Source organism: Catharus ustulatus, chromosome 14 (genome assembly GCF_009819885.2).
Source record: "Catharus ustulatus isolate bCatUst1 chromosome 14, bCatUst1.pri.v2, whole genome shotgun sequence".
Lineage (NCBI taxonomy): Eukaryota > Metazoa > Chordata > Aves > Passeriformes > Turdidae > Catharus > Catharus ustulatus.
Window position 1 is genome coordinate 4265800 of NC_046234.1, and position 26186 is coordinate 4291985.

Here is a 26186-nt window from a genome sequence, read left to right on the forward strand (position 1 = left end):
TAACCTGAGGTTATGGTGTTTACCTACTGCAGTGCTTACAGCCTATAAAATGCCCAATTGCCAAACTGTTGGATGAGGACACATAAGATTCGACTCAGCATGGCTTTTTTTACAGATCCAAAGGTTTAGAAACACTTCAGACTAAGCTAACATGTACCTCCATTCTCACATCCTGAAATTCAGGTGACATTTCTCAGCCAAAAAGAAAACAAACAGGCAGCAGTATCAGTCCTGCCTCTCTCTGACAAATGATGCAAATGCCCAGTTTTGAATCCTGGGAAGATCTGTATTGAGAACTGCAGCTCAGGACAAATGATCCCATTCCCCATAACAGTGTTTTGGCATGTGGACCCTATTTCTGGTAGGTAACATCAGAGAAAGTGAAACTTAACATGTGACCACCCTCTGGGTACACTTGTACTCCTTTGAGTTTTGCAGAAATTGTAGGCCTATTGTAAGTTCCATTAACATGAAGTAGAAGTTTAATTTAACATGGATAAATGAAGCGTGGGTGTACTGATATATTAGGAAGAATACTATTACCCAGAAAATTATAGTGGTCTCATGAGGTGGTAAAGGAAACTAAAGAAATTTTATTTAGTTAAGTTATACCATTGGGGGCTTTGATAGGCTTGTTTTTGCTTTGTAATCAAGTGCAACATTATTTTATTATCATGGTTATGCTATTATTACAGTGTAATCTTGCACTTGATTACAAATCAAACCCAGTGATAACTACAATAATAAAATAATGTGTTAACATAATAATCTAGCAAAACATAATAAAATAGGTGCTGTTCATCAGGCACAGCATCACTAGCAGTCAAGGGAGGGGATTGTCCCACTCTGCTCTCACTGGGGTGGCCTCACCATGAGTGCTGGGGACAGTTTTGTGTGCCACAAGAGGAGACTGAGGACAGACCTCACTGAGGTCTCTGCAGCTTCCGCATGAGGGAGGAGGGGGGTAGACACTGATTTCTTCTCTGGTGACCAGTGAAGGACCCTAGGAAATGGCCTGAAGCCAGGGCAGGGCAGGGTTAGGTTGGATGTTAGGAAAAAATTCTTCACTCAGAGGGTGTTTGGGCACTGGAAGGGGCTGCCCAGGGAAGTAAACACAGCCCCAAGCCTGAGAGAGCTCAGGGAGAGTTTGGACAGTGGGATTTTTGGGGTTTCCTATGCAAGGTCAGGAGTTGGACACTGTCATCCTTTAGCGTCCTTTCCAACTCACAGGATATTCTGTGATTCTAAAATTCTAATTGTTGGCTAAAGTTTCACAAACACGAATGAATGAGTGCTGTGAATTAGCTACTCCCAAGGTGCAAGAGGCACCTATCCCAAAATGGACTAGAAAATCTTGGAAAAGTCATTATGGAAAGCAGATAAAGTAAGGTGCAAAAGGTATATTTAAAGGACTTCATCCTGAAAGCTGTTTTTCCTGTATTCATGCTTGTCAACATCCACTTGCTGTGTTCTATCAATTAATTAATCTTGTTCTGCTGCTGGGCATCTTGGATGGACACAGTCAACCAGATCTGAACAGGAGGCAGACTCTCTGCTCTTGGCTTCTGCTGTGTTAAAATTCAATCTCCCTTTGCTAATTTCAAATTGACTGATCAGAAGAAATCAACTAAAATCCAAACAGAAAATTCAAAATTTTACCCAAAAAATCCAAAATTTAAACAGTGGAGCAAGAAGTAATTCCCATTCAGAACAAATGCACAGGCAGAAGGGCAGAGCTCTGCTGCCTCTCAGAACCAGCCATCAATATTCATGGGTGTCAGACACGCAGTTACAGTCTCCTGCATCCCAGTGGGTGCAAACAGGGACGGTAAAAGCCTCTCATACAATTTCCATATCTCAGCAACACCAAGACCTTTCCATACAGCTGCTGCCTCTGATTGAGGATGGAAATAGACATTTATAAAAACAAGCAAACCACCCAAATCTTACCAAAAATAAACACGCTGCAAAACAAATTATACATCAGAAGGTGAAGAGGTATTGGTCAGAATAACAACTGGTCTGTCCCGATAACTCCAGCGCTGCTGGAGAGCTGAGGCTCCCACCAATATGTCAACAGAAATGGAAATCAAACCACCCAGAAAAACAACCATGAATCAACAGAGCCTTATCAACCACCCTGCCTTGCCCATCAAATCTCACACCTAAGAGCTGATAGAGGAACACTTCATGTTTGTATATTACTCATTGAACTTTCTAGTCCTGAACTTTTTTCATCTAGGAAACAAGACAGCATCTTGGATGAGAGATTCACTCACTGAACCCACTGCTGTCACTGGGCTTATCAGACTGCCTGCAGGAATAGCAAACTTTTCCAGCAAGAAAACTTGTTACAACCAGAAAACAGGGAGACTGGAAAAATTGAATATGTCTTTGAAACTAATGCATGAAACCAAATTTTTGACGTAGCACGCATTTTAAATCACAGCGTAGGCCCCATGACAGGCTCATGCACAAATTCCCCTCATGCCATTAGCATTTTCAATGACCATTTGGCAGAATAGCCAGTAAGGATCCCTTCAGTTCCTCTTGTCAGTTGTCCATTCATGAAAAGATTTTATTTTGTCAATGAGGCAGTGTGCAGAATAGTGCAAGGCAGAGCAACTGGCATGTTGTCCCTCTTCCATCCATGTAATTTTCATTTAATTTCCATGCAAGCAGATGAATCACATAGAGCCTGTTTCCCAGTATGTGCTGATATAACACAAAGTGAGAACTTGCTGCTACTCTTACTGTTAGGTCTCAAGGAAGTGAACTAACTTATGAGGGTATTTTAATGAATAATAGACAACTCTAGAACCAGAATTTCAAGGAATATGTCATGAGAATTGGATAGAGACAGTAAAATAATAATTTGCTGAGTAGAATTTTAATGATATCAATTCAACTGATGGATGGGAAAGGAAGTAGAATGAAAAAGTTGAGTTAATTCTGAGTTAATTGACCCAATCGTGGAAACATGCATAATTTAAACTAATATATTACAGTGGGATATTTGTCTTACAACATATTCAAGGGAGTGGTAGAGATTTTACTCACTGCTCTGTATTTCTTTGCATATTGTGTAAAGCAGCTATCTACAGATGTATTGGTCTGCCCAATGGCAGTGATTTTGCCAATATATTTTAACATAAAGGCTGAGGTGGCCCGTAACATCCATCTCTTCTAAAAATGCAGCAGTCTATTGATCAGGTCTTGGCATTTCACCAGCATTCAGGTTAAGCCCTTAAGGCAAGAAATTATGATATTATTGTATTGATCACATAAAGTTACCATACACTAAAAAGAAATCTTACTTCTTTTCACACAGTGCTTCCTGTAATATAATACAGTAAATGCAAAAAATATGTTAGGATGTACACAAATACACCAAACAGCAAAATGCAGATGAGGCATCCACCTGCATCAAACAGCAAATTTCCTGAGTGATGAGAGGAAATGGTCTCAAGTTGTGCTGTGGGAAGTTTAGATTGCATATTACAAAATAAAATTTCACTGAAAGGGTAGTCAAGCATTGCAAAAGGCTGCCCAGGGAAGTGATGGAGTCACTGTTCCTGTCAGAGTTCAGAGAGACAAGGATGTGGTGCTCAGGGACATGGTTTGGTGGTGCCCCTGGTAGTGTCAGCTTTATGGTTTGATTTGAGATCCCAGAGGTCTTCCCCAACCTGGATTATTCTATGAACACAGAACACAGACTGAACAAGGATGAAAGAGCTTTTCAATGTTGAATCCAGACAGAGAACAGAAATACAGCTGACCAGCCTTGGAGTTCTGGGTTTCCCTCGAGTTCTCTGCTATCTGCAGCTGCAGCCAGGAAAATGAAGCCACGTGTTAATCTTTACAGCAGACTGCAATAGGAACGTTCCTGGAAATTGTGGCTGCTCCTTGACAAATGTGGAGAAACACATTCTATTGACTACTTCCTCGGCCCAATTTCACTCTGCTGAAGTTAGCAAGAGAAAGTTCTCAGCATGAGACAATACATCCCAGATATTTGGTGCACGGAAGTGTTGCTAGATTTAGCTGCAGTCACTTTCTAGGAAGGAAAACAAGGAACTTGTGGGTAAGAGAAAACATAAGTAAAAGCAATAACTGGTATGGGGTGTTCAGGATGGACAGAGTGGCTGAAGCCATTGAGATGCACTCCTCTGTCACAGTTCACCCATGATCACAGCTGTGTCTTAAAATCTGGGACATAAGTATCATGTTTCTAAATGGAGAGTATTTTATCTCTCACTTAACTACTGTTAGGGTAAAGATTGAGAGGAGTTGCTGCTCTTTCAGTCAGATGCAGGCAGCTCCCTTGCTCACTGGGCTGCTGGGACACGAAGCTCTGTGGTGTGGCTGGGGAGGCAGTGAACATTTTAATTGGGTTTTTCTCCAGATGAGGAACAGGCAGGAACATAATGAGGAACATAAATCTGTATGTACAATGACACAGACTAAAATTAACTCAGTCTTGGTAGAATGTTTGCAATTCTAGTTAAATCCTTTCTCTTGATTTTAAAATGTTAAGAATGGGGATGGAACACACCCAAGGAGGACTCTGGGTGTCTGCGTCTCACGTGGATCCAGTGCCTGGAGCTGGTGCTGCTCTTCCTCTCAGATGAGGCTGAATCATAACCTCTCTTCATTTTATTTGGTGTCTCCATGATCTGCCTGGTGCCTTTACGAAGCACCAAATTTACTGCTGGAACAGTTTATCATCATAGGGTCTTTCTTCTTATACATAACAATTCTGGTTTTCCCAACATTTTGTATCAATTTCGGATTTGCTACAAAGCACATGAGTTGATATTTCATTTCAACTTAACTCTAGCAGTTAATTACAATGAGGCAAGGCACTTACAAAACTCCTACTGGATCCAACAGGCTATTGTCACAAAAAGTAAATAAAGGTTCATGCATTTTAAATCACATTTAGCTTCACTGATCTAGAAGCAAATTGGGCATGAGAAGATTGCACTGATGGCATTAAAACTGCTGCTGTATTTAAAGTGACGACAGTAAAAGAGAGATCTATAAAGCAGAAATGTAACTATACACACTACAGATTTTGGGGGTTTTGCACTCCTTTGAAGTTTAAAACCTGTTGCAACTTCCAAAAATTTTGAGCAAAAGGATTAAATAAAAACTATAATTGGATCTAAAACTTTATTTGCATTAAGTAAAAACATTGAAATGAGTGCCATTCAAAATTATTCTAATGAGTCATTCTTGCACAGAAAAGATTTATTTTGGTTGGGCAATTCTCAATTTCTCCAAGCAAGCAAGACAGACCCATCCAATTTGATGTCTAAAATATGAAAAACAGCTCCCTAATTGGATGCAATATATGAGCTATGGGTAAACTGGAAAAATATAAGGCCATATGTTCAACACTAGTTGAACATAATAGGATTTATTCCACTGGAATCATCTAAAGTACAGTAATTTCATGATTATAAACTGCACCCGATTATAAGCCACACATCCGGGTGTCAGCAGCTGTCTTGGGTTACAATACAGAGTGTGATAAAAGGTACAGTAAATTCACGAATACAAGCCGCACTGACTATAAGCCGCATCTCTGGGTGTTGGCAAATATTTTGGTTTTTGTCCATAGATAAGCCGCACACGAATATAAGCCGCTTTGTCGTTCGCAGCGAGGACCCGCGTGCAATTATTAACAGAACCGCGGGAGGGCGGGGTTTACTGGCTGAGCTAAGGCTGTGCAGGCTCGGCCCGCTAGGGGCCGCTGACGGGGCCAGGTGGTCCAGCACGGTGCTGCAGCTCGGGGCCGGCCGCCGCTGCCACTGGGCTCGGTCACCCCGGGTCGGCGCTGCCCTGCGGTGGCAGGCAGGGACGGAGCTTCCCCTGCTCCTACGGCAGCGGCGGCGGGCGGGGACGGAGCTTTCCCGCGCCCGTGGCGCCGGCGGCGGGCAGGGACGGAGTTTCCCCGCTCCTGCCACGGCGGCGGCGGGCGGGGACAAAGCACCCCGTCGGCTCCCCGAGCCGCGGCAATGGCTGCGCGGGGCTCCCGTCGGCTCCCCGGGCCACGGCAATGGCGGCGCGCGCTTCCCCCCCCCTCCCCGGGCCGCAGCAATGGCGGCGCCGGCTTCCCCCCCCCCCTCCCTGGGCCGCAGCAATGGTGGCGCCGGCTTCCCCCCCCTCCCCGGGCCGCGGTAGGGGCGGCCCGGGTCCCCCCTCTCCTCCCCGGGCCGCGGTAGGGGCGGCCCGGGTCCCCCCTCTCCTCCCCGGGCCGCGGTAGGGGCGGCCCGGGTCCCCCCTCTCCTCCCCGGGCCGCGGTAGGGGCGGCCCGGGTCCCCCCTCTCCTCCCCGGGTCGCGGTAGGGGCGGCCCGGGTCCCCCCCCCCCCTCCCCGGGCCGCGGTAGGGCCGGCCCGGGTCCCCCCTCTCCTCCCCGGGCCGCAGCAATGGCGGCGCCGGGCCCCCCCCCGTCTCTCCCCTGGGCTGTGGCAGAGGAGGAAAGAGAGCTCTCCCGCCTCTCTCCCCGCCCCCCGTTCTGCCTACACGGAGCCAGGCTCCACCTGCGGTGCAACAAAGTAGCGATTTGTAACAATCGCAAAATGCCGACTTTGCAGCTGCTCGGCTCAGCACTCTGGCAGGCACTTCTGAGGTTGTATTAGCCGCTCCTGATTATTAGCCGCATTTCCGGTTTAGGAGCAAAATCTTAGTCAAATTGGTGCGGCTTGTATTCGTGAAATTACTGTATCTATTTTATCACCATCTGATGAGGGGAGGCAGTGATCCTTATCTCCATGGGAGATATTCTGCTAATGGGCATCCATTGAAACCAGGCAGGGCATTGTTCTTTATCTTTTCACAACCCATCCTTCCTCCAACCAGTCATTTTCTGCTAATGGCCATTGAGTCCCACTGTGGGACTGATAAAATTACTGCATCCCATTGGAAGTTGCTCCAGCCAGGGGGAAGAGCCCAACATTTCTTACCAAGATAAAAACAGAGGTTTTGGGACACTAAGGGAGCACCTTTCTCCACTGGACTCCAGAGGAAAACCGGATTTCTCCACATCACCACTGGACCTCCAGAGGGAAACTGCACCTTGTACAGGAGCACTGCTCCAACTGAGCCACATCTGTCACTGCAGGAGGATGCAGCCACCATTTAATGGAACTGCTGCCAACACCCTGCCTGATGGGGTGTCAGGCTATACTCTGACTTCGTCAGGGTTTGCAGTTTGTTTCTTTGCAGTACTGTATTTCTGTTTTAATTTCCCTAGTAAAGAACTGTTATTCCTAATTCCCATATTTTTGCCTGAAAACCCCTTGATTTCAAAATTATAATAATTTGGAGGGAGGGGGTTTACATTCTCCATTTCAAAGAGAAGCTCCTGCCTTTCTCAGCAGACACCTGTCCTCCAAACTAAAACAGCAACTTTTTGTTCTTTGTCCGTATATAAGCCGCACCTGATTATAAGCCGCACTTCCGGGTTCGGACCAAAATTTTAGTCAAAATGGTGCGGCTTATAATCGTGGAATTACTGTACTTTAATATTTCCCTTCACCTCTCAGGAACAGGCAGGGCAAAAGTGGACTCTGCAGTTTCTTCTCCACATTTATAGAGGCAGCATGCAAGGAAACATCCTGAGATGCCTGGGTGATAGTTTATGTGGCTTGTGCTCACCTAGAATCGCTTCCATGGTGTGCTTGGGGGTCACACCACATCTCCAGCAGAACTGTGGAGCTGGCCGTGCTGAAAACATCTCGCCCCCACTTCACCAGGAGCACACTGGGGCTTTGTTACCTGACCTGCTCTGAGCCTGCTCTCATTGCCAAAGCTCCTAGCTTTGTGTCAGAGCCCAGCCTAACACAGTGTGGTGATGATGGGCACAGCTGACCCCGTGATGGCTTCGCCAGCCCCAGCAGAGCTGTGAGAGAGGAAATTCTGGGAACAGGTTGCACTGGATAAATCTCAAAAGGGAAAGTAGCCCAGTTTATCAGATTCTGAAGGAAAGTTTCAAAGCACATTTACCTCTCAGAAAGTATGAAGGTGAATGGAGGCTCTGTTTTTTCACACTGCAGTGTTAGGATTTTCTATTTAAAAACTGCTTCTTGCAAGTAAGTTAAGGGGTTTGATTTCATAAGAAGTCACTTGGAGATTTGTCCTGGCTTTCTGTTGCTATAACTGAAACACACATATTTTGTCCTCAGCATCCCAAAAGAAGGCAGCTGGAAGGAAAGAGGTTCTGGAAAATGGAAGATATGACTGCAGCAGCTCAGTGTCTTAATCATACTTGGTAGCAGGAAGTCAGAAAGTTCTTTTCAATCCTGCATTCCTGTGGGATCAGGAAACTCCACTTGTGATCTTTGTGATTTAGCTCATCACAATATTTTTCTAAGGTGAGTTTGCTTCATTTATCTTTTACATATTTTTGTTTTTTAATCAAAACCAATAGAATTAACAAAATACTTCAGCAGTCTCAGCCAACCCAGAAGAGAGGACTTCACTCCTTTCACAGTAGGAAAAGAAAACACAAGTATCTTAGGGAAAACCGGCCCCACCAAGCCAATGCAAAGGCAATCACAAGAAGGTTTTCATGCCAAACCACATTAAGCAAATGGATGCCCACAGAAACACACTTTAGAATCAGGCCCTGCACAGATCAGGAGCACACTTTAGCACTGAGCTGAATGTTTCACACTGTGCAACTCTGGGTCACCTTACCTGGGCAAATGCCAGCTCATTTCTCTCACCTGTGAATTCCATAAAGCTCTAACAGGAGACTGGCTCATGCTTTGGATGATGGTGCTGAAACCTAATGAACAGCAATGACATGAAAGGAGCTGCATTGCAGGAGCAGAAGAGATTTCCTCAGACTCAGGGGGGAGCAGCAAAACATCTCAGACCCATCTCAGCTGAAGGATGCTGCTGCAGTCATGCCAAGAGCTGCAGTCATGACCAGGCAGGAAGAGAGTAAAGAGGTTGGAGGAGACAGCAAATTGCTCTGGCAGAAGTCCTAGCCTCTCTGCATGTCCTGTCAATGTTCCCACTGACTCTAGCATAGTCAGAATCTCCCCTCATGGATTTGTAGGAAGCCATTTCCCAGGTGCCCTATGCTCACAGTTATTTACCTGTATCCTGCTGCCACCAAGCAAAGCAGAGGAGCAATCCATCTAGAAAATAAAATCTAAGGTGTTCTGAGCATTCCTGGTTTTCGTTTTTCCATATTTAGGGACAAAAACAGTAAGTACTGGATGTGTCACTTTAAATCTCAGAAATAAGGTCTTATGCTTCCATGCAGGTTAGAATAACTGGTTTTGTTCAGGCCTTTCTGCAAGAACCTCTGTCCGTGAAAAAACCTGTCAGACCCCTGGGGCAAACAATGAATCTCTGCAGTATCCCTTGGCAAGCTGTGAAAATCTGGGCCACAAGCACATTTTCCTGGAAAAGGGCAGGATTAGCTCCCAGTCTGGCAGTGCTGCCACGTGCCAGGGCTGTGGCTCACACACACCTGATCTGCCCAGTGCCAGGATGGGATGCTGGCACAGACCCCTCATTCCCTGATGGGCACCCTGCACTGGAGGGCACACCTGGGAGCTTTGGGATCCTCTGCACCTGTCTGGAGGGGTGTTATTCATCTAAATCTAACAATCTGCCTCACAGGGTGTGCAATCTGTAAATTTTATTGCAGCCAACAGAGAGCAGCCATAGAACCTTCTCCACGAGCAGCCCTCACGATGGAAGCTACCAGAAACAGAGGCTGCTGGAAGTGTTTGTGCTCTGCTCCTCTGTGCTGGACTGAGCAGCCTGAGCTCCATGGGCAGCAGCCTCACCCCTGGCAGATCACAGCTAAAAGCCCCATTAACCCACAGCAGGCAAAGGAGCTGGGTGCTTAACAGCAAGAGGTTTAGAGGAGCACAAAAAGCATGTTTACAAATGTGGAATGCTTATTGTTCTCTCGTGTTTTCTCCTAATGCTGGTGGCTTGACAATATCCTCTTGTCAAATGGAACAAATACAGAGAGGACAGTGAAGAATATCTCTGCCTATTTCAAGAAGCCAGCCAAAGTCAGAGCTGGATGATATACAAGTGGCACAGGGTGAAGAAATAACAAGAAAGAGGCAGGTGGTAAAATAATTAAATAGCAACTGCTCTGCCTTTTTATCTGACAGCAGAATTTGGTCTTCAGAGTCCTATAAACTAATGCTCCAAAATGTGGATAATAGCTGAGCTCAAATGAGTCACAAGGACCTGGCACAACACTGCCAGGCCCTACCCACAGCAGAATGCAAGGTGCCATTGAAACTCTCTCTGAAGCTGGCACTGATTTATTCTGGTGACAATTATCTTTGCACCACAAACCCTCTGCTGCATCATCCAGAGCTCAGCAGCAGATGAAGAAAGATCAGAGACACCTAAGGCAAGGGGTCCGTTGCTTTCCTCCTGGAAATAAGAAAAGGCTTGCCGCATGCAAATGACCCTGAGCAATGGGCAAGGAGTTGTAGGAACAGCTCCTGTGTGAGCTGGGGCACACTGGGAGCTCAGGCAGAGCTGCTGGCATGGCTGTCAGAGGGACACACTGAGCCCTGTCCTTGGAGGAAGGTGCTTGCTGACCACAGAAAGCAGCTCCTGCTCCCCAAAGGCTCCAGAGAGCTGCCCAGCTCATGGCACACAGCAGCAAACTGCAGGCTGGATCTCACAGCTTCATGGCCCTGGAGTGGCTTCTGCTGTTTGGACATGCTGCATAGAATTTGAACTTCCCAGCAGTGTTACAGGGCTGGAAATTCATTTTCATTCAGCATTAGAATAAATGTGAAAGTTACCAGATTTTTGCAAGAAGGGAGTTATATTAAAAAATACATATTTTCAAGACAGAAATTGTAGTTTATGGCTTAAATTATAGTCTGATACACCCCGGTGATCATTGTGCTACAGGCTAAATTTTTAATTTTTGCAACAGATCACCATAAAGCTAGCAGAATGGGGACTTGGGCTCCACATGCTGCAAAATATCTCACCAGCAATGAGAATAACCCCATCCCTCTTCCAGTTTCCCAGGAGAAGTGCTGCAGACAGGGATACACTTCCACAGTCTCAATCAAAAGTGCAATTAGACAAAAGCACTCTGAACAGCTTTATTTGCCATGACATGCTCCTTGGAATGCCTCCAGAGCAGTTGGTCAGAGAGAGTCCCTTATTTCCTACAGGACATCAAGGGGTGCATGGCAAAACAGAGCCCAGGCTGCACCACAGCAGCTACAGGGGAGAGAGAGAGCACTGAGGAAAGCAGCTGATGAAGAATAACAGCATCCATTTCCAGAAGGAAAGTGCAGAGCAGAACACCCTGTGGAACGTGACCTGCCTGTCCATAGCTGGGCAGGACAGGACATAACAAAGCTTTGCTGAGAGGCCAGGAGGGACATGTGCACTTTTTATAGCCAGTTATTAACCCCAGGTCACTCAGCTAACACACAGCAGTGCAGATAAGGATTTCTAAATATCCCAGAGGCCAGGGGATAATTGCAGCTGGCTGCACCCAGGAATTGTAGCCCCAAACACTTGCTCTGACTTTGGCCCCTACATCCTGGACACAGCAAAGAGCCTGAGCTGGGTCAGGGTTTGGGGTGGAGGAAAGACTCAAACCATGGTGCCAGACAAACCTGGGGAATTGCTGATACCAGGTCCTTGCTGTCCTTGCTGGGGGGGCACAGGGCTCTGAGGATGCCATTCAGATGGCACTTGGGGTGAACCACCAGCAGGCACTGCTTTCTCCTCTCAGATGTGTATTCTGGCTGTCACATTCTGCTTACCATGCTAATACTGCAAATTTACCAGTAGCACATAGGCCTGCTAAGGGAAGGACAAATTTGTCCTGAGGGAGAGAAAAGAGCAACCACACCATCCATACAGAAGACTTAGTTCCAGGTTCCCATGGAATTTTTTAGGAGGAGTTTACAATGCAAGCCAAGGTTTTACTAAAATCTAAATTTTTATGGGGCTGGTTCTTATTATATTAAAAGTGACAAGCTTTCTAAATCTGTCTGTAGAGGTGCGGCATAAGGATTAAAAACAGCTCAGATGCCAATAAGTACATGACCATCTGCCCAAAGAAGTGATGGCAGGTCAAGTGCTGAACACTGTTATAATTTAATCTGCCAGAAGACAGACAGATCTAACACCTCCAGGTGTTAGAAATGAGGAAAAACTGCTTTCCTGAAGATCCAAGTGCACTCTAACTCTTCTTGCTCTACCCAAATTTAGGTTGAGACACTGTTCAAAAGACAAATACAAATCCATTTAATACTTTAAAATAATTAAAATAAACCCACAAATTGACAAGAGTCTGTTTGCAGACAGACTTCTCTGACTTGCTATCCTGAATTTATACGATTTATTTATGGACTGCTCCATTGCTTGCAAGTCCTGTAATGAAAATCCATTCCCAAAAGGGGGAATTCAGCAGAAAGCAAGCCAAGATATAAGCTTGACCAGAAAAAACTTCAATGTTCCCAGAGCAGAACCTCACCATCAGTGCTGTGTCTTGTGTTATGTAGCACAGCTGCAGCTCATCAGGAGGAGGGAGAGATGACCCTCGCCCAGTTTTATGGGCTGCTCAGTTTGGATCCTTCTCTTACTCGACCTGGTGAGGACTAAAGCTTTAACAGGGATTAGAAAGGTGTGCATGAGGAAGCCACTTCAGTTAAATGAACATTCCCAGGCAAGAGGAACAATCAGTACAAGTGTTAGTGGTGAAATTTTACTTCACTGAAAATAAAAACTGCCTTAAGCACCGTGTCTGTATCGTGGGGTACCTGTGCCCACATAAACAGCTGAACTCCATCCATGGTTTTACACCATTTCTGCTTCCTCTTCATTCCTGGCCAACCCTAAACACACCATCAGGGCTAACAAGCTGCTTTGGGGCTCTTAGCATCACTGCTATTAAACTGCAACATGCCTCTAGAAGAGTGTCTAGAAGATTTTTTTTCTACGAAATTAATTGAGATAAAAGGAAAGACATGGAAAGGAATAGAAACCATTCATGTCAATTTGCTAGTTTCGTATGAAGTATTTATCTCAGTGGAGAATATTGCACTAGAGCTATCCACAGCCTGCCTGTTGAGAAAGTCCTGGGGACGGGGCTGCTGCTTGGATGAGCAAGTGAAATTTCATCATTTAGGAAAGAAAAAATATATACAAAGTCTAAATGAATGTATCCATCTCATATTTGTGCCATTCTGCAGACATCAAATTCTGCTTCTCATCTCCCATAACAGAAGCATATAAAATCTTGAAGAGATTTTCAGACATCACTAAAAACACACATCAGAATAATAACAATAACAAAAGGCTACAATAAGTTAAATTGCTCTGACAATTTTTAAAAGCAATTCTACTTTAATAAGACTAATGAGAAGATTACTTTAAAGTACCATGGAGCACCATGGTCTTTCCTTCAAAGTGCTTTGCACTCCTCAGATCATGACACTTTCCTCACTCATCTGGCCTCCAGTCTTTATTGTCCAACATTAAAAACATAAAAAAAATAAAATAAACCAGACTTAAAGTATGGATAATCTTGGACAAAATAAAAAATGAAATTAAGAGGACATTTATGTGTGTGGAACAAATCCAGTTTTCAATATGACAATTAAAAGCTCTGACTCAAATGTTTTTAAAGAGGGTGATGAAATGTAAGTTTAATAGATTTAATCACTGCTGAGAAAGGGTGTGGAGCATCACTCCTTCCTCTTGACAGGTATCATTGTCCTCTCCAGTCCTGAGCTCTTGTGCTGATTTCAGCTCTTCAGCCTTTGACTCTCACTTGACCAGAAGCCATCAGTTTTGCAAGCCAAAGCTGTGTAGGTTCCTAATGCTGTTTCCAAATGTGATCAAGCAGAGAATCATCATAGGGTGCCACATTTTCACTGGCTCTGAAAAATCCTGCAAGTTAACATTTAGCTGCCTCAAGATACTTTACAACCAGGGACCCATATTCAATGAGATACAGAGAGTATCTCTTTAGTATTCCCCCCCTCCTCTGACTCTAAGCACAATTTAAACCTTGGGTAGCAGAAAAGAAGCTGTTCTATGGATTCAGGGCACATCATACAGAGCTTTCTTTCCCAACAGCAGCACAGATACGTCACAACTTAATCCCATTTGTCACATCAGTTAAACAGGCAGTTGTTCATGTGGAGAAAATTCAGCAGCAGGACTATCTCAACTAAAGTTTCCTATGTATCTAATAATCTGGAAAGAGGGTAAATAATGATGCAGTAGGTTTTCAGATTTCACAGAATTATTTAGGTTACCTGAGGTTACAAGAAAGCTTAGGGGCTTGGAAAGAGAATAAATGCTGCTGGGTGAGTACACAGTGTAGCAGCCTATGGATCCTACTGATGTCAAAAGATAAACTAACACTTCCTGATGGGTATAAATTTCACTGCACACACCCCAGGTACAAGGTGTCATCGGAGAAAAAAAAATCCCATCTCTGAATTTATGACAGAGATAGTGCAAGCAGTGTAGGAGTTTCATTCACTCTCACCCTAACAGAAGAATAAAATCTAGTGGTTACTACACACAAACAGAAACATTGTGCATTTAAAACTAACAGGAATAAATAATAATTTCTGAAAATAATGCAACTGTCAGCTGGAACTTGGTGTAGTCAAGATGCATTTAAGGCCATGACTTGATATGGTCTTTAAAATGCCTGATCATTTCTGGATACCTGAATGTCACATCAAAGTGCTGAACTGCACTGCTCCCCCCTTGCTGGGAAACCAGCATCAAAGTCTGCCCAAGTGCTCAGCACATCTCTGTCACCACACGATAATGATGGTAATTATCAATAATAACAATAATGTGGGTGTAGATCTGCTCTGGCAGCTGGGGCTGATGAAAGTTGCATCCCTGAGCAGCCCCCGGCGTCACAAAGGGTAGAGAGAGCCATCACTGGGAGCCACAGCGGGGTCTGCTGGCTGCTTCCTGGCCACACTATGGCAACTTGCTGTGAACCTTCTGCAAGAACCAGGAAAGCTTAATACCCTCTGCAACCTCCACTCAGATCAGCTGATGAGGTTCTCTTGCGTTCCTTCACCAGCCCCCTCCTCCTTGCTCATAAACACACGACACAATGTGAACCCACTGCTGCTTGTCCCTAAAGTGCTCAGAGGTGGGAACACAATCTCCACCTGTTTTCTGAAGCTCCATCATGTGTAAGATACCTGATGCCCTATCTGTATTTTTACAAAAATACCAGTATTTTTAATTATTCAGGCGTTTCTCCATTGAGATGAAACACTGTATACATTTCGCATTTACTCTCCCCAACACAGGCTCATTAATTAGCATTCCAATTTGCTTAGTTCTTTAGTAACTGCATGGCAGGGAAAATGTTCTCAGTTGTCAAATGCAACTCATCGATTACTGTAAGACACTTAAGGAATAATTGATAAATATATCCAAGCTCTGATTAATTGGTGAAAAATCCATCATGCTGCAGCCTGCTGTCCCTTCCATTATAATAACACTCTTGAATTAACTTACAACTTGATTTTTCCTTCTTTTAATTAAGAAGACCACCGAAAACCAGAAGTATTTGTGGAGGGTGTGTATTCAATTTTCTGGTTCTGCTTGAAGTGAAATCTACTTCATTTACATTATTAGCCCAAAAATAAGGGAAGGAGGCTACTCTGAAATGAGTTACTCTGTCAACTAGAATTCATCTTTGGGCCTGGAAGAGATGATGTGGAAACTTGAAAGTAATTTCTTCACTCTTGTATTTGTTATATGTCTTTTTTAAGGTTCCTTTCTGATTACATAAATTAAAAGTGACTTCTACAAATCTGTAAGAGATGTGCTGCATACATTTCCCAGCACATGGCAGCCTTTGAAACAGCCTGGTGTAAGATTATGTGGACTGTATAGAATGAACAAGGTAAAATATGCAGACCAAAAATGACTGAACATTCACAATGGTGATTCCAAGCAGTAACACTCTCCCTGCTCAGTCCATGGCCATGCATCCTCGTTATTCTCACAAGAATTCTGCTGGTGTAAAAACATTTTCCCTCTCCTTACTTCAACAATTTGTAGCTTAAATACTACTAAAAAATTATTTCACTGGGGTCCTGCTCAGATTAATCCATAAGTTCCTCCAAGGCTTGTTTTTCCCCAAATGGAATTTTTCCTCCTCCTCCCCTCACAAAGCCTGAAGGTGATATGACTGCTTTGGTCCAGCACCCAGCACTGCCCCAGCAGCCTCCTCAATTCTAAAACTATTTCCACAAATCTTCTATGTCTTCCCTGAAATCACAATTTTTGCCAAAAAATCTACATAGTACTGTTTGTCTGTGAAGAAATGTTTGGGCTATCAACAGCTAATACTGGTTCTCTGGCAAAAAAAGGGGGATAATTACAATACCTCTTCAAATCAGTGATATTTCCTTGCTGCTAGAAGGGTGGCATGCTTTACACCTTTAAACTACCTTAAGTAATCATTTTCTAGGCAGAACAGAAAATCCATTTCTATTAGTTTCCAAAGACCTTGAAAGTATGTATGTAGGAAGACCACTTCCATAAATCCACCTTTTTAGAGTCACTGGCTAACACAGAATTTATGCAAGTGCAGGTCAGTCACATAATTCAGTATTTATATACTCCCCTTCAAGCTCTAGGGAGCTGGAGTAAAATGCTAAAAATAAAATACACATGTTGTAATACACACAAGATTTAGAGATGGAACTATTCTGACAGTTCAAAATAAAAGATCTTTGTGTATAAGATCTCTGTAGCTAGGCCTGTACCTAAATCACATATTGATTTAACTCACTGTAGACAAGTTATATAAGCTTTGGAATGATGTATGCTTGATCAATGTGTTTTAGAAATTAATCTCTGCCAGACTTACTCATTTAGGCAAGTGAAGAAGTCAGATAAATATCCCTACATTTTATTTTATAGGACAGTAAACCAATTCCTAATCAAATTTGTAAGTAAACAGCATTATTTGTTTCCAAGAAATATCAATATTAAAATATTTTTCTAAGAAAATCTGAAAACAGACTTCAAAAATTAGTAAATTTTACCTATGAAATACACAGATTATAAAATTGATACATGTGCATAGAAACATGAGGATCAGAGATCAGAGGAGAGCAAAATACCCCTTTGAAATATCCAGGGATGGAGGCTCCTAACACCACACTGAACAAAGGGATTTGGAGTCTCAGCCAGATGAAAGTTAGATGTATTTGATATTTTCCTTCTTTGAAGTGCTAACAGTGACTCCACACGAGTGCAGGAGCGCTGCCCCACTCCAGTGCAAACACACTGACCCTAATGGGGAAAAATAAATGTTTACACCTATCCAGGCAGGCCCCTGGGTGCTTTAAAGCAGAGCACATTCTCAGGTTGGAGATAGGGAAACTGAGGCACAGAAAGACAAAATGACCCCCTGAAAGACACAAGGCAAGCTGAGGTACAAATGCCAGGAGTGAAGGCTTTTATCTGAATGTCAAATCTACTAGTGCAAACCTCCTTTCTGATCCACGTTTTTGCTCGAATCCCACTGATCCTAGCAGTGGGAGCTCAAGGACAGACCCTGACCTTGCTTTGAGCTGGGTAGGTCGTGAACAATGAGCACTCTCCTCAGCTTTTCTGTGAGCTTTTGTGTCCTAGCTCAGCTTTGAGGCAATCCAGCCAGAAGGTAAAAAGCTGGCTCGCTGTCTCAGATGCTCTTGGTGGCCTCGGCAATAAGAACGCCCGGTCTGAAATTATTCCTAGGTCATTCCAGGCAGCCTGAGCACAAGCTCTGCTCCCAGCAGAGAATGAACCTCAGCACAGACCCATGACCAAGCACACACTGACCCTCCCCAAGCTACCAGCACAGGGAAAATCGGGCACAGAGCCTCGGGGGACTCCCTGCAAAAGCAAATATTCAAACGAGGAGGGAAGGCACTTACCGTACAGGATTGCAATGAGCGACACGGGCATGACCAGGATACCCACCAGCATGTCTGCTACTGCCAGTGACATCAGGAAGAAGTTTGTGGCATTCTGCAACTTCTTCTCCAAGGACACAGCCATAATTACCAGTATGTTCCCCCCGATGGTCAGTAGGATGACAACCAGGATCAGGAGGGCTGGCCAATTCTTCTCCCTCACGGACATCCGAGAGGCTTCGCCCTTCTCAGAGCTGTTGAGAGGATCAGATGTAGGCAAACTCTGGTTCAGAGTCAAATTGCTGCTTAAGGACCAAGCCATCAGACCACCATGCAAACTAAAATCCAGTGTAACAGACACTGTTGTTAAGCTGAGTAATATTCCAGTGCTACTTAAAGTGCTCATTGTCTGGGGCTGGTTTCTCTGTCTCTTAACCGTGCCTCAGAGACGATCCCTTTTCCAAATTCCAGGTCCAAGGCAGATGCCGAACATCACAAAACCTGAGCCAGAAAATCATTTGATCTTCCATAGTGAGGCAGACCTTGCAGGAGTTAGCGTGGAGCTCCTCTGGTTTCCTTGGGTATGGCAGATGACGACCATTGACCACCAACCTCAAGGGAAAGGAGACTTTGCAACCTCCAGCTGGTTTCTGAGTTCACCATTCTGAAAAGTAAAGGAAAAGGGTATTCTTCACTGAAACCACAGTATACACAACACCTTCTTTACTCCCCATGCAACTGACATCCTTATCCTTCCCCTTTCTGCTGGCTAGGACATTCTCCAGACTGCAAGAAATTTATCTGAAGGGTACAGACTATGCCTGAAATCATGGGGGAGAGAGGCAGAGAATCACATCAGTGTGCTCTGGCTGGTTAAAAGCTGATTATCACTAATTAAATGTTTTGTGAAACCTGCAAAAGCAAGTCTGAAGAGCAAAATATGTTTCAATTGATATCCACTTCACAGATACTCTGCTGTTGTGTAAAATAGTAATTGCACAAAATTCCAACCAATCCAGATAGTGCAGCCAAGCACAGGGTAATCCATCACCTTAAATTGAAGGGTTTGGATATATTTTACATATTCTGAGGTAAAATGAAGGTGTTGTAAAAACCCTGAGATCTTAATGATTAACTCTCCTACAATTACAAATATTATAGTTTGGTTTCTATTGGGAAATGAATGTTGGATAAGGTGTAATATCTATTAGGCAATATTGTATGATCCTTCTGGAACAAACAGACAACAAAGAGTAAAGATAAAAGAAAGGAAAACCTTTCATAAAAGCTGACTACTTGTTTATACTTTTCATCTGTGTTTGTGCCACTGCTTCCTGCCGATCATGAGCACATGGCCAGGGCAGTAAGCCTAATCCCAGCAGTCTGCTGCTCAGGACTCCTGTCCCAACACCCTCATCCCACACACAGAGCAGGGAGACATTTCCTTACAGCATCTCACATGATTTATGCTACTAAAAAGGAGCTGACAGCGAGGGCGAGTCTGATTATGAACCCTGACTGCCCATGTTACACAGGCAAGAGAACATCCCACTTCTGCTCCTGTAGTCCTTTAGCCTCATGCACTGAGCTAATTTGGTAAATTCAATGTACTCTTGACTTCAGGCACATGCCTGCACCCACTAAAGCTAAGGACATGTATTCCCAGTCCTGGTTAAATCATGTCCTCAGCAACTCAATAATTTTGACTGCCAATGTACAACTGAACAACTGATGGAAAACAGCAGCTTTGCTTTGCACTTCCTCTGAATTGGAGTTAAGTTCCTAACAACCACACAGGGCTAAAAGCACAGAAGGAAAGCATTTAGTTGAGCAGTGGTATGGAAGTGGACCAGCAAGCAGAAGAAATCAATGGCTAGAAACTTCAGCATATGCTGAACTCTGTGCAGCCCACAGGAAAAGGGCTGTTCTATCACTGTTAAATAAATAACAAAATAAAAGCCAGATTTTAGCTGTTGAATGCACTATGGCTCACATCTGACACAGCAATTTGTTATCCAGGTATCAAAAGCTAGATGTAATTCATGAGATTACATTTGATTTCATTTAAATAGGAAGTGCTCAGAATCCTATAATAAAATGTTTAACATTCATGAAGCTAATAGGCTTTGTGCACAAAAATATTTCTTAAATGAGCAGTTCATACAATGAACCCAGATTTGCTTCTGCATTGAAGTTAATTACTCCCAGAGGGTCTCTAAACCTCATATTTAGGAAGAAGTTTTGCACGATGGGCACAAAAAATAATTTTGCAGCTGCACATGCAGATGAATGAAAAAGTGGTCACTGGACCATTTATTTTTTCCAAATTAGCTGGTCTCAAACACAAACAAACAAAAAGTTTCTAAATACTTCAGAATTTTTTTACAAAACATAGCTTTAAATTCAAAGCTGTGATGACAATTTTTCCAAATCACCTTCCCACAGTGAAGGAGACACCAGGCAGCCAAAGGATCATAGACAGGACATGACTTAACTCTAGATCATGAAAACAAAGAAACAGCCCCCAAACAAAACCATGCCATACTAAACAACTCCAAGATAAGGCTTCTGAATTAAAAGTGTCTATTTTTATAACTGCTTAAGTCTGTATACTGAAATGGTGAGCAGAGTCATCCTTTCTTGCATTTTGCATATTCAGTTTGAAAAATCATGTGGGAATTTGACTACAGGAATGCTCGACTGGGCTCCACCTTCAGAATTAACTGTTCTGTTGCTTTGCTAATACTCTTGTTATTATTTTACACAGATCCTGGCTTGAAGTCATCAGTTTTCCTTTTCACTGCATCCCTCAATCTCCTCAAGGTAAATCTTTATGACTAATTCCTTCAGCTACAGTCTTCTAAGCATACCACTGTACCAGAAAAATAATTCACAATTTATTCATGGATTCTGCATTTATTTAAGAACCATCTCCATAATTTTAAATTGAAACATGGGCCCATCACAGATTTTTTTTCCCAATAGCTAACATCAAAGTACACATACCGATTTTTGTGGTCAATCATCAATTCCAGTTAAATCTACTACTGGCAGTCCTCAAAATTATAATTTAAACATTCAGTAAAACCAAGTTCTTTTCTATGTCACTCCTGCCTTTTGATAAAGCAAAATAGCAATTTCTTTGGCACATCCTTTACCTTCAGTCTTTAAGTCCAGCTTAAAATAAACTGAATATAGAAAACCATTTTTGTCTACCAAGAAACACATGAATTATTTAAAGCAGAGGTTGGTATGCTAGAGTTTTGGATATTCCAGAAGGGTAAGTTGGAGGGAAACAGAAGCTACAGAGGTTAATAAATCTGTACTGGTGGGGCACTGGGGAGGCTCACATGCCTTTGGGTGTATTTACCACCATTACACTTGCTAAAGGAATAAAACCAAACCTTTCTTGGAATAAACACAATTATTTAATTATTTTTTTTCCTTTGAATTACATGCATTCATTTTTAGTTGTTTCACCCCTCAAAGCTCAGAGCACTGTTTTCTGGAGAGAGACAGCTGCCTGCTGAGCACCTGAGATGTTCCCCAGCCCCAGCCAGGATCCTGCCCCTCCTGGGCAGACTGCAGAGCTCCTGAGCTCTTGGAAATCATTAGGAAACCTCTGGGACTGACACCCTGGATGTCAACGATGTGCATTTGAAATTGGGTAAGAAATCAAGGACTGTCAGTTTAGCCCTAAATGAAGAACCTACCTTTCAGGCAGACTGAGGATACTACATTAATTCATGGTGAGTCTTTGTCTTGGGTTACAATTCAGAATGTGATCAAATGTATCTGTTCTATCACCATCGGATGAGACCAGGCAGGGCAGTGATCCTTATCTCAACGGCAGATATTCTGCTAATGGGCCATCCATTGAAACCAGGCAGGGCATTGTTCTTTATCTTTTCACAACCCATCCTTCCTCCAGCGAGTCATTTTCTGCTCATGGCCATTGAGTCCCACTGTGTGACTGATAAAATTACTGCATCCCATTGGAAGTTGCTCCAGCCAGGGGGAAGAGCCCAACATTTCTTACCAAAATAAAAACTGAAATTTTGGGACACTAAAGTAGCCCTTTTTCCATCTAGACTCCAAAAGAAAACTGGATTTCTCCACATCACCACTGGACATTTGGAAGAAAACTGCACCTTCTGCAGGAGCACTGCTCCAACTGAGCCACATCTGTCACTGCAGGAGGATGCAGCCACCATGGAATGGGACTGCTGCCAACACCCTGCCTGACAGGGTGTCAGGTTGTACTCTGACTTTGTCAGGGTTTGTAGTTTGTTTCTTTGTAGTACTGTATTTCTATTTTAATTTCCCTAGTAAAGAACTGTTATTCCTAATTACCATATCTTTGCCTAAGAGCCCCTTGATTTCAAAATTATAATAATTTAAGGGGAGGGGGTTTACATTCTCCATTCTAAAGAGAGGCTCCTACCTTTCTTAGTAAACACCTGTCCTCAAACTAAGACAGTCTTGCTGTAAAAAAACCCAGATGTACTCAATGATCAAAAGTGTTGACTTTCAGCAATTCCCACCCCACAGGAAAAACAAGAAACATCCAATGGCTACAAAGGCCATATGCAAGAGAGATTTTCTCCTCCCAAACTATTGGCAGTGTGCAGTTCTCCAAGTCACATTCACATCCCCCCAATAACCAGATGAAAGCCAACAAGCTGCTAAAGAACAAACATTTTTAAATAAAAAGTTTTTCCTTCAGCCTTGACTTTGATGGTAGACCTATATCAGAGAAAAAATAAATCTGAAGTCAACTAAATTGAACTGCAATTTTTGACAGGAAAACAGTTGCAGATAGTTCACAACTATCTGAGCCAGACAGTCAGATGACATAAATTTTTATAGCTCCATGAAGCCCTTTTCAAAATGGCAAATAATTTAAAATTATATAAGAGAATATGCAATTTATGTTCAAGAAGGCAGATTTAAGGCTTCATTCTTCACTCTAAACCCTGCATTTCTTACTATTTGCATATTTATTATTTTTTTAATCCATTACCAATTTAATTTTCACTTTTTTTGGAACAGAAGGTTGCTTTAAAATACAGATTTTCATGGCAAATTTGCAAAGGCCACTTTCATTTTAGTGATTTTAGTGATATTTATATTAAGAGAACTCTTTATTTTGGGCAGTTGGAACTCATGTTTCTCCTTTTTGTAGCAGCACTAGGAAACATCCCTATTTCTGTGCACTTCTATTTTTAAACAGCGTGTGAGAATGCTGCAAGTCCAATGGAGATGACCAGGGGGATGTGGGAGGAAGCACAAAAAGCTTTGAACAGGGATGTATTTGCTGCCTACATCTACCTGCTGGTGCTTACAGGGGAAACAGGGAGACTTTGGGCAGCAAAGCAAGAAGCAGTTGTGACAGTGATAGACATAAGGAAATCATGTATGAAGTAGGAAAAAAAATAGATAAATCTCAGTGGAGGTTGTCAGACAAGAGAGACACAGAGACTGGGGGATCTCCATCCTTGCAGAGGCTTGGAACAGCTGGGACCTACCCCCAAACACCCCACCTAACCTGGAAGTTAGTTCTTCCTTGGCCACCTTGATGTAGATACCTTCAAGAAATCCCTTTCAGATGAAATTATTCTATGTAATTGTCACTTTAGAGGCGGGCGTGACACACAAATAGACACACTACATTTCAGAAGGCTAATATCTGTTTATTACAACAACCTGCTGTCTTTTATATCCTCCACGAAGTTTACACTTTGTTCATTGGCCACAATAGATCAACACAACATTCATTGGTTTAAAACCCATCTACACCTCTGTTTTCCCCCAAGACTTTTCTAAAAATACTTTTCACAGCACAGGTTTTCTTCTGCTTATCTCCTTCTCCTTCTTCTCAGTCTCCAGGCCAAAGGCCTTGATAAAACACTTTTCAGAAATAACCCTTATTCATTAACCCTCTGTGGCCCACAGGCTAGCTGTGAGTCTCTCCACATATAACTGGATCAGAATTGTGTTCTGAGCAAAGCTGTCCAGCATGGGGATGCTTCTGAGCTCCTGTCCTTGGATACAGAGCCCATGCTTGTCCCTGGGGCTCAAGCTCAGCATTAGACCAGCACATCCTGTCTCCTTTGGTTTCCCTAAGGCCAAAAACATCAGGAAATCTCCTGCCCTTTGAAAGCAATGCCTCCACTGCCAACACAGAGGCAGCATTTTCACAGTCACTGCAGCGGGGAAAGAAAAGTCAAAACCCAATGATTATTCTGTAGATGCCCACGGCAAACTTAACTGAAGTTGCAATCCAGAGAAGGGTTTACGCCTAATTTGTCTATTTTCGTGAGCTACTCTTGAACTTGGAGATACATTATTAGCACTTTGGTTAGAGTTTCTTTCCAAGGAAGAATTTGATGATTCCTCTTCTGTTTTGCAAGAAATTCTGGATTTTTTCCCGACAGGTATTGGAGATAAATCAGTGTAAAAAACAGTTAATAAAACCTTAGGGAAACCTCCCAAAACACAGTTTTTCACCAGTCTTTTTAAAATTCTGACACAGAAAATAACTATTTAATTACTTGCAAAGTAAAAAAAAAAGAGTTTTTCATTTTTTCACAGCAAGACGAAAATGGATTTTCTCAGATACGAGCTCAAGCAATGATATTTTGTAGGGTCATAATAATGAATCACTACCATTCTGTCCAAAAGCAAACAGCATCAATTTCCCTCTCTGTATCTTCCCTCATACTGAGTCAGAAAGGCATTAATTTCTTTTCCAGACATTTCAAGGCAATACAAACACACAGAGAGATCTTAATCTACCTTCTGGCAGTAAGACCTGCATCCTTTTTATTTTCCCTTTGTGGAAGAGCACCTGAGAACCTCACAAGAAGATGTAGATACTCTGCCACTCCCTGCAATGATAAACCTGCTCTCTTGGCCCAGACATGCAGAAATACTACAAGAGAATAAATCTGAATCTCATCACACACTGTCCTAACTTCTTGGAATGATTGTACCCTAGTTGTTCATATTTTCCATGGGTAGATAGCATTCCAACCTGCCTCTCTGGTTTTTTGTTCCTTTTTGTTTTTTAAATGCACATGTCCCCAGTGGCTGAAATTTGAAGCACATAGTAACTCTCTGCAGTTAGTGCATTTATCATGGCAATCCTGACCCTGCTTTCTTCTTGCTTCAATAAATCACATTATTCACGAACCTGGATCATGCAAAGTCCTATTGAATGCAATCAAACCCACATTCCTGGATTGGTAACTTCACTTTTTGTACAGCTGTGCTCCTGAAAGTTCTCACTGAGCTTGACCAGGCCCACAGTCTGAATTGGCTATAACCTCAGTTTGAGCCCTATCTCTAATTTCTGAGGACCAGCTGGAACACAAGGGACATTTATCTTCTGCCTTAATGCAACAGTACTGTGGGTGTTTCCCCCTGGCACACGGGGGTTTGAGAGCCCACGGGATTTCCAAGGCAGCTCTTCTGGCTGTAAGGATCTGGCTTCTGCCTCCACAGCAGTGACATTGCCTCTGTCCCTTTTTAATTCAGCTGCACAATGTGTTAAAGATCAAGTGTGACATTGGTGAAAAAATCTTGTGAGGTAGCTTTTTTACACTTAGCTTTTCAGGGTTCTTGTAGTTTACTACTGTTAAACTTTTTTTTACTCTTTCTAAACTTTCTCTCTATAAAACCAATTTTTCTTCTCTCAAATGTTTTGCATGGCAGCTCTTTGTTTACATAATTGAAGTCTAGAAATGAGCACTTACCCAAAATTAAACATAATAAACCAAAGCAACAAAAACACTTGCTTAACTTTCTTTAGCTAACTTTTTTTGCAAGTTTTAAAGCTAGGCCTATTTTAAAAGCAGAAGACTCCACAATTTTCAGCAGTTTTTGATGTACAGTGCTCTATCCCATGTGTGGTTGAGTAACTAAGTGCAACCACAGCAAAAATACCTAAATACATACATGGCTCTAAATAAAAAATAATCATCGAGGGATTTATATTCCATTCATGGTTTAGGGGAAATATCACACCCAGTATCAATGAGCCTGGCATTCTTTGGTGATTGTGCAGAGCTTGCAGTAGTAGCAGAGAGCAGCAGGCAGTGTGGATAGAAGGGGAGCCCTGAGAGCTGTGAGTCACAGCCTGAGCACACACAGCACTCACACCCTGCTTGGGGAGCGCTGCTGACTCACTCATTGCTCAGGAACTCCAGCTTCTTAATCAAGCAAGAAATCTCTTGATGTTTCTCTCTGAG

General features: G+C 43.0%; 1 protein-coding gene across 3 annotated transcripts in view; it reads right to left on the reverse strand.

Moving 5' to 3' along the window:
* The window catches only part of HTR2C (5-hydroxytryptamine receptor 2C), a 224835-nt gene that overhangs the window by 26175 nt on the left and 172474 nt on the right, over nucleotides 1–26186 (reverse strand). For all 3 annotated transcript variants that reach the window (XM_033072284.2, XM_033072282.2, XM_033072283.1), the window contains one exon: nucleotides 17956–18598. In XM_033072284.2, the coding sequence (XP_032928175.1) occupies nucleotides 17956–18340 (385 nt within the window). In that variant the 5' untranslated portion in view covers nucleotides 18341–18598. The remainder of the gene's footprint in view (nucleotides 1–17955; nucleotides 18599–26186) is intronic.